The following is a 16,597-nucleotide window of genomic DNA, read 5'->3' as shown; positions in this document are numbered from 1 at the left end:
CTTAATGCTCTTTCTGACATTTTGTGGTTGGTGTGTGTTGTGTGTGTTAGTTGCTCAGTCATGTCCAACTCTTTGTGACCTCATGGCCACTCTGTCCATGGAATTATCTGGGCAAGGATACAGGAGTGGTTGCCATTCCCTTTTCCAGGGGATCTTCCTGACCCAGGGATCGAACCCAGGTCTCCTACATTTGTGATTGGATCTATATCTAAATGTTGCCTCACATTCAGCCATCATGAGGAAAACATCTTTTTTTACGTTTTGACTAAAGATCACTTATTGCATTTTGATTCCTTTGCATTAAGATCCCTTAAGCATATTGAAAGCCACAAATTTCCATAAACGTGAAATTGCAACTTGGATACTGCTTTCTTCTTACATTTTATTTTTTAATTAATTTTTATTGGAGCATAGTTGCTTTACAATATTGTGCTAGTTTCTACTGTACAGCAAAATGAATCAGCCATACATATACATATATACCCTCCCTTTCTTTCCATTCAGGTACCCAAAGGGCATGAAGTAGAGTTCCCTATGCTGTACAATAGGTTTTCATTAGTTATCTATTTTATACACAGTATCAATAGTGTACAAGTGTCAATCTCGATGTCCCAATTCCTCCCACCTCCTCTTATCCCCTTGGTGTCCATACATTTGTTCTCTATGTCTGCATCTCTATTTCTGCTTTTCATATGACCCAGCAATCTCACTCCTGGGCATATACCCAGAGAAAACCATAATTCAAAAATAAATATGCACCCCAATGTTCATTGCAGCACTATTTATAATAGCCAGGACATGGAAGAAACCTAAATGTCCAACAACAGAGAAATGGATAAAGAAAAAAAGGCTGGAATTGTTTCCATGTCTGAAGGTTTTGTATGTGTATGTGGACTACAGAGGTCATTGATGGTTGGGCAAAGATCAGAACTAGGACTAGAACATGCCCATAGGACTTATCAGAAAGGCAATCAAAACCCAAAAAGAACAAAGAGAAGATGCCACATGTGAAAACAGAGATAGAATTTTGCCAATAGGAGAGTATCATCGAACTCTAACTTTTTAGAGAATTCCATCTTTGGACTTGAAATTCTTCCTAAAAGATTTGTAGTGGTGGGAATTTCATAATTTGGGGCATCTCTATGTCAATGGCACTTTATTATTGGAGTATCCTTACCTGGATAGTTAATCTTGTTGTAGAACCTCTCTATTGGATGTATGTGGGATGGAATAAAGAATAAGTTTATTCTTAAAAAAAAAAAAAAAACAGTAGCTCAAATAAATATTAACTAGTCTCAGGAAAAACAAGATTTGTTGCATGAGACTAAAAATGGCCAACATTCAATTCATATTCATTGTACCTTATATACATCTTTTTATAAAGTGTTGGATTTTTCCCTTTGCTCATTTTTCTCTTCTACTGTACAATTTGTATTTCAGATTAGAGGAGGATTATAGATATATAGATATATAGGCATCTTTGCTCACTGAAAAGAGCAAATAATGTATGCTTAATAAAAGGAAGAAAATGACCATACCAAAATAAAACTCAGGTTTATTGCTATCTGAGATTATAAACCAGAATTGCTAGATGCCAGTTGTAAATAATTTGATCTGATTGACTTGAGTTGTATCAACTAAGTCAATCAGGGTAGTTGGGAGTGAAAAATACATGGAAGTAATATAGCCTAGGAAGCCAGGGTCTACTGTGTGTGTGTGAGAGAGACGTGGTACCTTGTAGAGTGTGAGAAGTCCTGAGATCAGGGGCACTGAACTGATATATTCCAAGGTGACTCATACAGAGGCCATAACTCAGTCAACAGAAGGATTTATTTAAACATACAGGACAGTCTTGCAACAATTTCAGAAAGTGCTAGAGGAACCTAGTATGGATGAAAGACTCCCGTGACTTGCAATTTCAGCAGCATCAGGAGGCCACCTTGGTCCTCAACATCCTCTGACACCACCAGTCCTCACTCTATCTCTTGTCCATTACCCTCCCCACACTGGCTTCTTTCCTCTAAACTAGAACATCTTAAACAAGCACCAGCATCAGGGCCTTTGCACTGGCTGTTCTCCCTGCCAAGCACACACTTGATATATTCAAGGCTGCTGCTCTCGCTTCATTGAGGTCTCTGTTCAAAGTCACCCTTTCTGCATGCCTTGCCTGAACACCTATAAAAAGTAGCACCCCCTCTTTACTCTTTCCCCTTACACTTGCTTTCATTTTTTTCATAGTCTCTGTCACCATCTGACATGCTGTAATTTTTTATTTCCTATATTCTTTCTCCATGACTGGATTTTAGGAAAATTGGTTTTTCAGGACTGTATACTCTGCCAAATCCAAGAACAAAATACTGAAATTAATTTTTAACCACAAAATATAAATGGTAGCATTTCAGTGATGTGAGGATGCAAATTAAACATGTCATTTTCCCCTTTCTTTTCAGTCACCTCCAAAATATGGCACAAAGGAACTTAACAAGACCTTCAGAATTTCTTCTCCTGGGATTCTCAGAGGAACCAGAACTACAACCCCTCGTATTTGGGCTTTTTCTCTCCATGTGTCTGATCACTGTGTTTGGAAACCTGCTCATCATCTTGGCCATCAGCTCAGACTCCCACCTCCACAGCCCCATGTACTTCTTCCTCTCCAACCTGTCCTTTGTAGACATCTGCTTCACCTCCACCACCATCCCCAAAATGCTATGGAACATCTACACCCAAAGCCAAGTTATAACCTATGAAGCCTGCATCATTCAGGTGTATTTTTTAATGCTGTTTGCAGGGTTGGATGACTTCCTCCTGACGGTAATGGCCTATGACCGCTTTGCAGCCATCTGTCACCCCCTGTACTACACAGTCATCATGAATCCAAAAGTCTGTAGAATTTTGGTTCTGGTTAGCTGGGCCATCAGTGTCCTGCATTCATTGTTACAGACCTTAATGGTGTTGAGACTGTCCTTCTGTGGAGAGCTGGAAGTCCCTCACTATTTCTGTGAACTCAATCAGCTAGTCCGACTTGCTTGTTCTGACAGCTTTCCCAATGATTTGGTAATATACATCACAGCTGTGCTGCTAGCTGGTGGTCCCCTCACTGGAATCTTTTACTCTTACACTAAGATAGCGTCTTCCATCCACAGAATCTCATCTGCTCAGGGGAAGTATAAAGCATTTTCCACCTGTGTATCTCACCTCTCAGTTGTCTCCTTATTTTATTGTACAAGCCTGGGAGTGTATGTTAGCTCTGCTGCTACCCACAGCTCCCAGTCAAGTGCAACAGCATCAATGATGTACACTGTGGTCACACCCATGCTGAATCCTTTCATCTATAGTCTAAGGAACAGAGACATAAAGAGGGCTCTGAAGGCATTCTTCAGAATAGCAGCTATAAAAAGGACACTTGTCCTGAGATAAAGAAAGGCACATAATTGAAGGATTCAGAGATCTAGTGCTCGAAATTGCAAATCTTTGATCAGATTCTTTAATCTGGCTGTGAAAGTAGAACTTGCTCCTTCTATTTATTTCCGGGGATTTTCATTTCTTTTATTTCAACATCTCCATACAGTTCATGTCACTTACTTTATTGAAGTGCGTGCTCACTCTCCCTTTCACATACAAGAGTTTTTCTGTTTTATGGTTTTCTCACTTTCTCAGATTTAGAAGAAAATCTGAGAAAGAACCTTGGATCTCAACCTTGGATCTGAACAGTTGGGGAATTCCCATTATCCTATGATGTGATGTGTTTCTTAAGAACAATTTATTCTCAAATAAAATATAAAGTGTCTTGCATATGTTGTCACATGCATATATCCTCTACAAATAGTTGTGCTTTTGTGTACTTTACAGTACAGTGTTGTACAGGGTACAGTAATTCTCTTTATTTCAATCCCAGGATGTCCAGAAGCAAGCATAAAAGCAGTGGTGATGTTGTTGGTACTGCTAAGAAGCACCAAGTAAAAATGATGGAAACAAAAATGAAAATAACTAAGAGACTGGAGCGAGGAATTGAAGGAATTGGAGGACCCGAGAAACGACTAAGACAAGAGGAAGAAGATGTAACTGAAGAACCAGAGAGAACCATGACACAGAAAATAGCAAGGGGATTCTCTTTATCTGAAAGGGCACTTGATGCAAAGAGTCAACTCACTGGAAAAGACTCCGATGTTAGGAAAAATAGAGGGCAGGAGGAGAAGGGGCGACAGCATGAGATGGTTGGATGGCATCACCGACTCAATGGATGTGAGTCTGAGCAAACTCTGGGAGATGGAGATGGACAGGAAAGCCTGTCCAAGAGGGAGGGAATATATGTATACGTGTACCTAATTTACTTTGTCATACAGCAGAAACTGGGCTTTTCTTGTGGTTCAGATGGTAAAGAATCCACCTGCAATGTGGGAGACCTGGGTTCAATCTCTGAGTTGGGAAGACCCCCTGGAGAAAGGAAAGCCTACCCACTCCAGTATTCTGGTCTGGGGATTTCCATGGACTCTCCATGGGGTCTCACAGAGTCAGACATGACTGAGCGACTGAACAGCAAGAACAAATTAGTTTTTGAGGTGCAGGACCTAAATGTAGAATGGCACACAAAGGTTGCAGCAGCCATTCAGAATGCAATCCAGTGCTGCCCTGTCATCTCTGATGGGAGAAAAAGCCACACCAAGACATCAACAGATTGTTTTTTCAAGTGCTTAGCTGCTCAGTCGTGTCTGACTCTTTGCGACCCCAAGGACTAGAGTCACCAGGCTCCTCTGTCCATGGAATTCTCCAAGCAAGAATACTGGAGTGGGTTGCTTCTCCAGAGACTTTTCCCAAGCCAGGGGTCAAACCCAGGTCTCCTGCATTGCAGGTAGATTTTTTACCATCTGAGCCAACAGAGAAGGCAGAGAATACTGGAGTGGGCAACCTGTCCCTTCTCCTGGGGAACTTCCTGACCCAGGAATCGAAACAGGGTCTCCTGCATTGCAGGCAGATTCTTCACCAACTGAGCTACCAGAGTAGCCTGGGAGCTAAGAGGGGAGTTTTTTCAAGAGGGTAGATCAAACGAATCCAGCAAGGAATCAGAACCTGTGTCATCAACATCAGGTATGAGTGAAATTTCAGCTTCCATCTCCTACTGTTAATGATCCTTCAGCTCTACCGTCTCCCATCTCCTCTCCCTCCTCCAGTCAGTAATTCTTGTCTGTTCACTCAACACCAACCCCTATATGCTAGCTGCTGTACTCTACCACTGTACTTCTCAAGGCACTGTACAGTAAGATTGAGAAGGTTTTCTTTATGTTTTGTACTTGTTTTTCATGTGTTATTTGTGCAAAAATTGTATAAACCTATTATAGTGATGGTGGTGGTTTAGTCACTCAGTCATGTTTGACTCTTTGTGACTCCATCACCTGTAGCCTACCAGGCTCTTCTGTCCATGGGATTTCCCAGGCAAGAATACTGGAGTGGGTTGCTGTTTCTCCAAGGAAACTGATTATAGTATAGTACTATGTGTTAGTACTATAGTATAGTACTATTGTGTTAGTTGGGTAGGCTAATTGTGTTGGACTTATGAACAAATTGGACTTATGAACACACTCTTGGAAAGGAACTCATTCATATCTAGGAAACTTGCTGTATTATATTTCTGTTTCCCCCTGAATATTTACAGTGCTGCCCACTCATGAATCTTCCCATAGCTCTAAATTAAACACCTCACTCTTTTCTAAAGTTAGGCATAATTTAAAAAAAGAATCAACAAATGTACATTTGAATATCATCCATTGTAAGTCCTCATTATGATCAGAAATCTCTTCCATTATTATGATCAAAGGGCAACTGACAAGAGAGGTTGAATTCCTGCCCAGCCTGTAATTCAGACTCACCAATTTTTCTCCACAAGTATTTATTTTATTCCAATCTCCCCTGGTTTCCTGGAAAGTAACATAAATGGAATCACATTTTAATAGAGTTTTTTGAAGTAAACTTGAAAAACAGAACGACCATGAATGCTGTCTTAAATATTGATGCAAATGCCAAAAATAAGAAATAGCAGATGTTTACAATTCATATTTGTTTATTTTGGTTGTTGTTATCAATAAACTATCCAGTAGATTGTCGCCTCATGGGAAATGGCTTTCTGTGCTTTACAAAAGCTTTCAAGTCTAATTAGGTCACGTTTATTTTTTATTTTATTTCCTTTGCTTTAGGAGAGAGATCCAAAAAATATTGCTATGATTTAAGTCAAAGACTGTTCTACCTATGCTTTCTTCTATGATTTTTATGCTTTCCAGTCTTACCTTTAAGTCTTTAATCCATTTGTGTTTATTTTTGTATATGGTGTGAGAAATATTTTAATCTAATTCTTTACATGTAGCTGTCCAAATTTCCCAGGACCACTTGTTGAAAGACTCTTTATTTAATATACTTGCCTACTTTGTCATAAGTGTGTGGTTTATTTCTCAGCTCTCAATTCTGTTCCATTGATTGTATGTGACTGTACAATGCCATTTTGATGACTGTAGCTTTGCAGTATAGTCTGAAGTTTAGGAGAATGATACATCCAATTTCATTGTCATGGGGATTTTTTTGGTTGGTTAGTTGATTGGCTTTGTTTTGCAATTGCTTTGACTATTCAGATTCTTTTGTGGTTCCATATGAATTTTAGCCATGTATGTGTTTTAGTCCCTCAGTTGTGTCCAACTCTTTGCAACCCCATGAACTGTAACCCACCAAGGCTCCTCTGTCCATGGGATTCTCCAGGCAAGAATACTGGAGTCGGTAGCCATTCCCTTCTCCAGAGGATCTTCCTGACCAAAGGATCAAACCTGGGTCTCCTGCATTGCAGGCCAATTCTTTACCATCTGAGTCACCAGGGAAGCCCTGAATTTTAGGAATATCTATTATATTTCTGCGGGAAATGTCATAAGTATTTTGAAGTATTAGAAGTGGATATTAGAAGTAGAGAGTGGGCATCCTTGTCTTGTTCCTGAATTTAGAGGAAGGACTCTCAGCTTTTCACTGTAGAATATGAGGTTGGCTGTGTTTAGGTCATAAATGCCATTTTGTTGAGATATGTTCCCTCTATACCCACTTTGATGAGGATTGTTATCATGAATGGATGTTGAGTTTTATCACTGGTTTTTTAATGCATATACTTCTTAAAAATTATTACTGTGGTATAATTGATTTACAACATTGTGTTAGTTTCAGGGGTACAGAGAAGTGAATCCATTATACATGTATGTATATACACTCTTTCTAGCTTTTTTATCATGTAAGCCATTACAGAGTATTGAATAGAGTTCCTTGTGCTATACAGTAGGTCCTTCAGTTCAGTTCAGGTCACTCACTCAGTCATGTCCGACTCTTTGCAACCCCATGAACCACAGTATGCCAGGCCTCCATGTCCATCACCAGCTCCCAGAATCCACACAAACCCATGTCCATTGTGTCGGTGATGCCATCTAACCATCTTATCCTCTGTCGTCCCCTTCTCTTCCTGCCCTCAATCTTTCCCAGCATCTGGGTCTTTTCAAATGAGTCAGCTCTTCACATCAGGTGACCAAAATATTGGAGCTTCAGCTTCAACATCAGTCCTTCCAATGAACACCCAGGACTGATCTTTAGGATGAACTGGTTGGATCTCTTTGCAGTCCAAGGGACTCTCAAGAGTCTTCTCCAACACCGCAGTTCAAAAGCATCAATTCTTCAGTGCTCATCTTTCTTTATAGTCCAACTCTCACATCCATACATGACCAATGGAAAAACCATAGCCTTGACAATAGGTCTTTATTAGTTATCTATTTTAAATATGTGTGTGTGTTAGTCTCTCAGTCGTGTCCAACTCTTTGTGACACTATAGACTGTAGCCCACCAGGTTCCTCTGTCCATGGGATTCTCCAGGCAAGAATACTGGAGTGGGTTGCCATTTCCTTCTCCAGTTTTAAATACAGTTGTGTATATATATCACATGTAAATTATTTTTGATGAGTTTGTGGGCAAGGTGGGGTCCACATCTTCTTACTCTGCCATCTTAATCTCCTCCTCCAAGATTTCATCATTTTTGTATAACTGAGTAGCATTACATTGTACATACACACATGCCTTCTTCTTTTACATACATATATGCCTATCATCCATTGATGGGCACTTAGGTTGTTTCCATATTTGGCTGTTGAAAATAATGTTGTGATGGACTTAGGGGCACATATATCTTTTCAAATTTCTGATTTTGTATTTTTAGGATAAATACTCAAATTGGAATAGCTGGATCATAAGGTAATTTTATGCTTAATTTTTTGAGCAGTCTCCCTACTCTTTTCCATAGTAGCTGCACCAATTTACAGTTCCATCAAGACCATGGATATAAATGGAGAATAAATTTATAAGAAAGAAGTAACCCACTCCAGTATTCTTGCCTTGGAAAGCCCATAAACAGAGGAGCCTGACAGGCTACAGTCCATGGGGTTGCAAAGTGTTGGAAATGACTTAGCAACTAAACAACAATAATACCTTTTAATTTGTTGAATACCTTTCAATTTGTCTTGATTATATACATATATATAGAGAGAGAGAGATCTTTTTGAATATATCAATCCAAACTTTTTCAGAAGTATATTATTTGATGTGATTCATGGGTCCTTGCATTAAAAACATAGAATTGATTATGTATATGAAATGAATTGATACACTTCTCATTCAAAAGTTTAGGTGAAGACAATTCAGTGTGCAGAAAATATAAAACTATATATTCTGTATCCTAGGCACAGAGTATGGGCAGGAAAAGTAGAGATATAGGGAATTAGCTGGTGGAGGGATGTACAGTGATATAGGATGTTTTTCTAAGGAGAAGCATATTTAACTATGATGAGTGAGATCCAGACCTAGAATGCTGCCAATCATTTCCCTGCAACAGCAGTTCATGAGACATACATTTCAGTGTCTCCTCCCTCTTAATATTAAAAAAAAAATTTTTATTAAATCAAAATTGTGTGCCAAAGAGCTTACCCTGCAATTATTTCATTACCTATAAGATTAAATATATGTGTAGAGTCATTTGGTTCAGTTCTGTTCTGTTCAATTCAGTCACTCAGTCGTGTCCAACTCTGTGACCCCATGGACTGCAGCATGCCAGGCTTCCCTGTCTTTCACCAACTCCAAGAGCTTGCTCAAACTCATGTCCATCTAGTCAGTGATGCCATAGAACCATCTTATCCTCTATCATCCCCTTTTCCTCCTCCCTTCAATCTTTCCTAGCATCAGGGTCTTTTCCAATGAATCAGTTCTTTTCATCAAGTGGCCAAAGTATTGGAGCTTCAGCTTCAGCATCAGTCCTTCCAGTGAATATTAAGGACTGATTTCCTTTAGGATTGACTGGTTTGATCCAGTAGAATCGTTAGGCCATTATTTCCTCCTTTTAAAACTGACCGTTCAAATTCTTTGCTTTCATATAGGAAATTCAGCAAGTTTTTGTTCCTGTTTTTTTTTTTTTTTAATATATACTTTCAAACTAGAAATTGGGTTTTTATGATCAAAATCTGTTCGCCCTGAGATATGTCATGTGTATATACAATTATTTGTGTAGAAATTCTGAGAATTTAAAATTTTGTGTGGTAAAACCTGTCAGTCATCCTATGCTCTCTCCAATTTTTTTTTAACTGATGGAATTGAGCCATCACTTAACTATTCTTCACTTGCAAATCTTTGCCTTAAACAAAAATGAAAAGGGATGTTCTTCTTTGTACATGGTGCAGATAAATCACACTTTTGCATATTTTGAACTACTTTCCACATTTCTTACTCCTTATGGTCCTTTCATTCTAGACCTGTCTCTAAAAGTTGCATCATGTTCAGCCTCTATTAGAAAACTTCTCTTCTTTACATTTGAATAAATATCACCCTTATCTCCCACATTCATATTGGAATCCATGTTTCTAAGTAAGAGGAAATTCTAATTTGGACAGTGCTTCCATCTCATATTATAACAACTTGCTGTCATATTATCTCCTTCAATGTCTTTTGTTATAAAAAACTGAATTAGTGATATTAAGTTATAATTATCATAACCTTTTCTTTAGAATTTGGTTTTGGATTTTCCATTAATTGTTTCTCATATGGCTTTATTAATATTGAATTTCACAAAGTGCAGAAGGTAAAAAACATGGATGAAGAACCCCTTGTGACTTGAATTTTCAGCAGCAAGAGGGAGAACACCTTGTTCCTCAACATCCTCTGACGCCATCTCTCCTCACTCTCCCTCCTGCTCATGTCCCTCACCAGACTGGCTTCCTTTTCTGGACTGGAACATCTTAAACAAGCACCTTCCTCAGGACCTTCAAATTAGCTGCTGCCTTGCCAAGATGCACTGCCCCAGGTATGCTCATGGTCCTAGTTCTGTCATCCTTGAGGTCTCTGTTCTAATAGCACCTTGTTCACAGGTCTTACCTAAACATATATGAAAACTCATATTCCCTTTTGACTCTCTACATCATACCTCCTTTCTTTTTCTTCATACCACCCACCACTAGCTGCCATGCTACATAATTTTTGCTGGCTTATATTCTTGGACTATAAAGAAAGCTGAGCACCGAAGAATTGATGCTTTTGAACTGTGGTGTTGGAGATGACTCTTGAGCATCCCTTGGAATGCAAGGAGATCCAACCAGCTCATCCTAAAGGAAATCAGTCCTGAGTATTCATTGGAAGGACTGATGTTGAAGCTGAAACTCCAATACTTTGGCCCCCTGATGCAAAGAACTGATTCACTGGAAAAGACGCTGATGCTGGGAAAGACTGAAGGCAGGAGAAGGGGACAAGAGAGGATGAGATGGTTGGATGGCATCACCGACTCGATGGACATGAGTTTGAGCAAGCTCTAGGAGCTGGTGATGGACAGGGAAGCCTGGTGTGCTGCAGTCCATGGGGTCACAAAGAGTCAGACACGACTGAGTGACTGAACTAACTAATTACATAGGATGGAGTTTTTTAAATATTAAGTTACACAGTCCCTATACAGTACTAAAATCCATACAACTCTTATAGCAAACATTTTCTAATGAGGGACTTCCTGGAAGCTCTTAACTGTTGCTGTAAGTATGAAGCTCTTAACTGTTTTGGCAAAACTGTCATAAATCCAAGCACAACACTGTCCAAGGTTTTATATTAAGGAATAAAGTTATCCCACTTTTGAAGATTGGAATGCTAATTTTCTCTAGATATGGAGGGCTGTGGCTCACCAGGAGTGAAGTCAGTGCCTTGATTAGGGATCTAACCAAGACAGAATCCTCAAGCTTAGACTCTGGAGAAAATTTGAACTAAGAGATAGGGTGAAGTGTTGGGACCTTAAGGTTTATTCCTCTGGAAGACTGGTGAATTTATTAAAGAAGTAATATACACTGAATACTGAATTCATCTGGCTTGTAACATTGTATCCCAGACACAGAGTATGAGCAGGAAACTTTTCCTATCTGACCAGACCACTGTCCCAAAGGGAAATCAATTATTAGAGGTGGTAGTTACAAAAGGGAATCATGCTAATGAGCAGACATAAGGAGCCATAAATATTTCCTGTGCTGCAGTCCCTCAGCCTGTGCAAACTTGGACTAGATTGAGGCATGGCTGGTGGTTGCAGAGTCAGAACTCTAGTTGGGGGACCGATGCCTGACTCCACAATCTAATCTGTAGACAGAGTCTCTATCTCCATCAAGATGAGTTGGGCCATGTATGTTGAGACCTTGCTGTCAGAAACTCCACCCGGGTGTGTCCAAGAGCCCAGTAAATACTACAAGAGATGGTCAGATGGAATGACAGCCACAAATATTGACCTGAATTCGCCTGAGCACCTATGTAGACTAAACCCAGAGTCATGATCACTGCGGTTGTTTGTTGTATTGACTGATAAATTAATGGATTATTTCATGATGCATAGAAGTGAATACTGAACTCAACAATCCAGGGGTCAACATTGACTATTAAATGATGGACATGGAAGCCCAGTAAGAAGAGGGATTGAGAGGTACAAAGTGATTTCAGTAAAAGTGAAACATAAGTACAAGTACCTTTGCAATTAACTGAAATAGAGATATAGGGTACTAGCTATGGGGGGATGTACAGTGATATAGAATATTTTTCAAAGAAGAAGCATATTTCACTATAATGAGTAAGATCCAGAAAAAGGAATACTGGCAAACAATTTCCTGTGACAGCAGTTCAGGAGACATACATCTCACAGCATTTCCAGCCTCTTAATATTAAAATTAAAAAATTTTTTATTATGTGAAAATGGGTATGCCAATGAGCTTACTCCACAATTATTCATTGCTTATAAGATTAAATAAATGTTAAAGATTAAGTAAAGATTAAATGAGATTAAGTTAAATAAATTCACTAGCCAATTACTTCCTCATTTTAAAATTGACCCATTCAAGTCCTTTGCTTTCCTATGAGAAGTTCAGCATGTTTTTGCTCCTTTTTTTTTATTATATGCTTTCAAACTAGAAACTTGGTTTTTATCATTAAGATTGCTGAATATGTCATGTATGTATACAACTATTTGTGCAGAATGTGTGAGAATTTAAAATTTTTTATGTGAAAAATCTGTGTCAGTCATCTTATGCTCTCTCTAATATTTTTTTAACTGAAGGAACTGAGCCATCACTCAAATATTCTTCACTTGCAAACCCTTGCCTTAAACAAAAATGAAAATGAATGTTCTTCTTCATATTTAGTGCAAATAAGATACATTTTTGCATATTTCCAACTACTTTCCACATCCCTTATTGTCTTTTTGTTCTAAATCTATCACTAAAAATTGCATTGTAGTCAGCCTCCAACTGAAAGACTCTTCTCTTTACATTGGAATAAATATCACCCTTATCTTCCATATGCATATTGGAATCCATATATTTCCATATAAGAGAAAATTATGACTTGAATAGTGCTTCTGTCTCATACTATAAAAACTTGCTGTCATCTTATTTCTTTCATTGCCTTTCATAACAAAAAATTGATTTAGTGATATTATTAAAATATTATGACTCAGAAGACAAGATGGTTGGATGGCATCATCAACTTAATTGACATAAGTTTGAGCAAACTCCCGGAGATAGTGAAGGAAAGGGAATCCTGGTGTGCTGCAGTTAATGGGGTTGCAAAAAATGGAACATGATGTAGTGAAAGGTTATTGCTGAGCCATGAAACACGCTGGGATTTTTGGCCTCAGGAGGAGAGGAATTAGATCCAGGGCCACTGGATCTTGTCACTTAGATCCTTGTCACTGGACAAGGCTTGATCACTCAGAGCTTTTGTGTAATAAAGTTTTATTAAATTATAAAAGAGAGAAAGCTTCTGACATAGACATCAGAAGCGGGCAGAAAGAGTGCTCCCTTTCTAGTTTTTAGCAAGAAGTTATAGACCTATTAGCAGGCTGCTAAAAGGAAATGTCTCAAAACTCAGAGAGTGGCACCAGGCCCCTCACCCACAATATGCATTTTGAGATAACATCAGCACAAGGTGAGTTATCCCAGGCCATAAAACAATTGACAGGAATCTTGAAGAAAGACAGATTCCCAAGCAAATACATAGTCTCATTAACACATCTAAAGAGAACATTTCCGTAAGAAAAATGAATTGCTTAGCTCAAGATTTGAAAAAAACCTCAGGTGGAAACAGGTGTCCTCATGGCAACACAGAATTTTAAAAGAACCCGCCTTTTAATTGTAATTTTAACTTTGCCTTTTAATTTTGTATAGAGAAGGGGGGGGAAGGTCTGACACTTGTAGTTTGTTTCCTCCTGCCACTTAAGTGCTGACACTTGCAGCCTGTTTCTTCTGTTTGGAGACCCCTAGCCTTCCTGCCTGTTACCTTCTCAGTAGCAACTGAACAACAATTATAAACTTTTCACCTGGAATTTGGTTTTGCATTTTCCTTCAATGTCTCTCATATGGCTTTTTCTAACAGTGAATTCCTTAAAATATAGAAGATACATAACATGAATGAAGAACTCCTTGTGACTTGATGTTTCAGCAGCAGGAGAGAGAACACCTTGTTCCTCAACATCTTCTGACACCATTTCTCTCCCTCTCCCTTCTGCTCATGTCCCTCACCAGACTGGCTTTCTTTTCTGGACTGGAGCATCTTAAACAAACACCTTCTTCAGGACCTTCAAATTAGCTGCCACCTTGCCAAGATGCACTGCCCCAGGTATGCTCATGGCCCTAGTTCTGTCATCCTTGAGGTCTCTGTTCAAATAGCACCTTGCTCACAGGTCTTACCTAAACAGACATAAAAAATCACCCCCTTTTGACTCTCTACATCATACCTCCTTCCTTTTTCTACACCTGTCACCATCTGATATGCTATGTAATTTTTGTCGGCTTATATTCTATCTCCAAAATGGGATCTTAGGAGCTTTTGTTGTCAGCAAACTACATTCCCTGTATAGACAGTACTTGGGACATTGTCACTATTCTACTTACATTTTTCAGATACATGAAAGAATTTCTCACTAAAACTCTGAATATGTGACATCTTGGGGAAAACACTGACTCTTAGACAAGTCTGCTAATTAGAGATGATTAGAGTTTACCTAGTGAAGTGTGAAAGTCGCTCAGTCATGTCCGACTCTTTGAGACCCCATGGACTATACAGTCCATGGAATTCTCCAGGCCAGAATACTGGAGTGGGTAGCCTCTCCCTTCTCCAGGGTTTCTTCCAAACCCAGGGATCGAACCCAGGTCTCCCACATTGCAGGTGGATTCTTTACAAGCTGAGCCACATGGGAAGCCCAAGAATACTGAAGTGGGTAGGGGTTTACCTAAAGTACACAAAATCTGTGAACAAAATATTGACATTAACATCTTTATGGGAAAATATAGAAGATAGCAATTCAATCATGTGAGTAATGCCCATTTGTGTGAAAATAGTCATGTAATTTTCCCCTTTCCTGGTAGTCAAACCACCAAATGGAACCGAAGAACCTAACGGGGGTTTCAGAATTTCACCTTCTGGGATTTTCAGAGGAACCAGAACTGCAACCTCTCGTATTTGGACTTTTTCTCTCCATGTACCTGATCACTGTGTTTGGAAACCTGCTCATCATCTTGGCTGTCAGCTCGGACTCCCACCTCCACACCCCCATGTACTTCTTCCTCTCCAACCTGTCTTTTGTAGACATCTGCTTCACCTCCACCACCATCCCAAAGATGTTGTGGAACATCCAGACCCAGAGCAAAGTCATAACATTTGAAGGCTGCATTACCCAGGTGTATTTTTTCACACTCTTTGTAGTACTGGACATTTTACTGCTGACCATCATGGCCTATGACCGATTTGTGGCCATCTGTCACCCCCTGCACTACACAGTCCTCATGAACCCCCGGCTCTACGGACTGTTGGTGCTGGTGTCCTGGCTCATCGGTGTCCTTCATTCCTTGTTAGAAAGCTTAATGGTGTTGAAACTGTCCTTCTGTACAGTCTTAGAAATCCCCCACTTTTTCTGTGAACTCAATCAGATGATACAACTTGCTAGTTCTGACCCCTTTCTCAATAACATACTGATATATTTTGCAGCTGTCCTGTTGGTTGGTGGTCCCCTCTTTGGTATCCTTTACTCATATTATAAGATACTTTCCTCCATACGTGGAATCTCATCAGTTCAGGGGAAGTATAAAGCATTTTCCACCTGTGCATCTCACCTCTCTGTTGTCTCCTTATTTTATTGTACAGGTTTAGGAGTATACCTTAGCTCTGCTGGTACCCACAGCTTACACTCAAGTGCAACAGCCTCAGTGATGTACACTGTGGTCACACCCATGCTGAATCCCTTCATCTACAGTCTGAGAAATAAAGACTTAAAGAGGGGTCTGAAAATACTCTTTGAAGAGGTAACTCTAAAATGTCATTTTGTCCTTGGGCTTAAGAAGTGCCCATGATAGCAGAGCTCAAAGCCTGTGCCAAACATTGCCAGTCTTTTATCATATTGTGGAAGTAGAACATTGCCTCTTTTATTTTCCTTGGAATTTCTAGCTTGATTTTGACTTCATACAAGGTGTGCCACACACTTGTATGTTTTGTCATATCTCTGATATGCATGATTTTTCCCTTTTTCATTTTCCTACTCTCACAATTGCATTTCTAGTCTTGGATGTGAAATATTTGAAAATACCCTTTTATCTCAAGAGTCTACATGGATCTCTTAAGAATTATTTCCTCTAAAATAAAATATGTCATATTGAGTATTTTTTATTTTATTTGACTAAAAGAAATAATCATGAGCTGTACCATTCCCATAAGTGGGGTGAAAACTTCTTGGCAGTCAGAATATTTGTAAGTTTACAACAGATGAAAATCTGAGACCATCATTTCTAACTTTTGCAAAAACCATTCTTTACATATCACTACATTAATTGCTCTTTTTGATAATACAAATTTAACATACTGGTTGTTGTCACTGATCAAGGGTATTTTCTACTCATTAAGCTCTTATTTTCTGCACAGTCTTGTGTCTACTCTATCTACCATAGTCACTAGCAATATCTGAAAATAAAATACATCTCCTAGTGGAATCTATGAAGTCACCTATTACTAATAGATATAGTATGGCTACTATGGCCTTGGA

At 39.1% G+C, this 16,597-nt stretch overlaps 2 protein-coding genes across 2 annotated transcripts; both read left to right on the top strand.

The window, feature by feature from the left end:
* Positions 1-2,562: 2,562 nt before the first annotated feature.
* On the top strand, positions 2,563-3,417 carry LOC133061583 (olfactory receptor 7D4-like). Its single transcript, XM_061149555.1, has 2 exons — positions 2,563-2,917; positions 3,203-3,417. The coding sequence occupies exons 1-2, from the start codon at positions 2,563-2,565 to the stop codon at positions 3,415-3,417; spliced, it is 570 nt and encodes a 189-aa protein (XP_061005538.1).
* An 11,525-nt stretch (positions 3,418-14,942) lies between these two features.
* LOC133061582 (olfactory receptor 7A17-like) lies at positions 14,943-15,911 on the top strand. Its single transcript, XM_061149554.1, has one exon. It carries the CDS (start codon positions 14,943-14,945, stop codon positions 15,909-15,911), a length of 969 nt encoding a protein of 322 aa, XP_061005537.1.
* The last annotated feature ends 686 nt before the right edge of the window (positions 15,912-16,597 follow it).

This window comes from Dama dama, chromosome 9 (assembly GCF_033118175.1).
Source record: "Dama dama isolate Ldn47 chromosome 9, ASM3311817v1, whole genome shotgun sequence".
In the NCBI taxonomy this organism is placed as follows: Eukaryota; Metazoa; Chordata; class Mammalia; order Artiodactyla; family Cervidae; genus Dama; species Dama dama.
Note: the sequence above shows the minus strand (reverse complement) of the source record. Positions and strands in the feature narration are given on the sequence as shown.

Coding starts and splice junctions, on each gene's coding strand:
- LOC133061582 (XM_061149554.1), top strand. CDS start 14,943: ATGGAACCGAAGAACCTAACGGGGGTTTCAGAATTTCACCTTCTGGGA.
- LOC133061583 (XM_061149555.1), top strand. CDS start 2,563: ATGTGTCTGATCACTGTGTTTGGAAACCTGCTCATCATCTTGGCCATC. Junction 2,918..3,202: donor TCTGGTTAGCTGGGCCATCA/GTGTCCTGCATT, acceptor CTCACCTCTCAG/TTGTCTCCTTATTTTATTGT.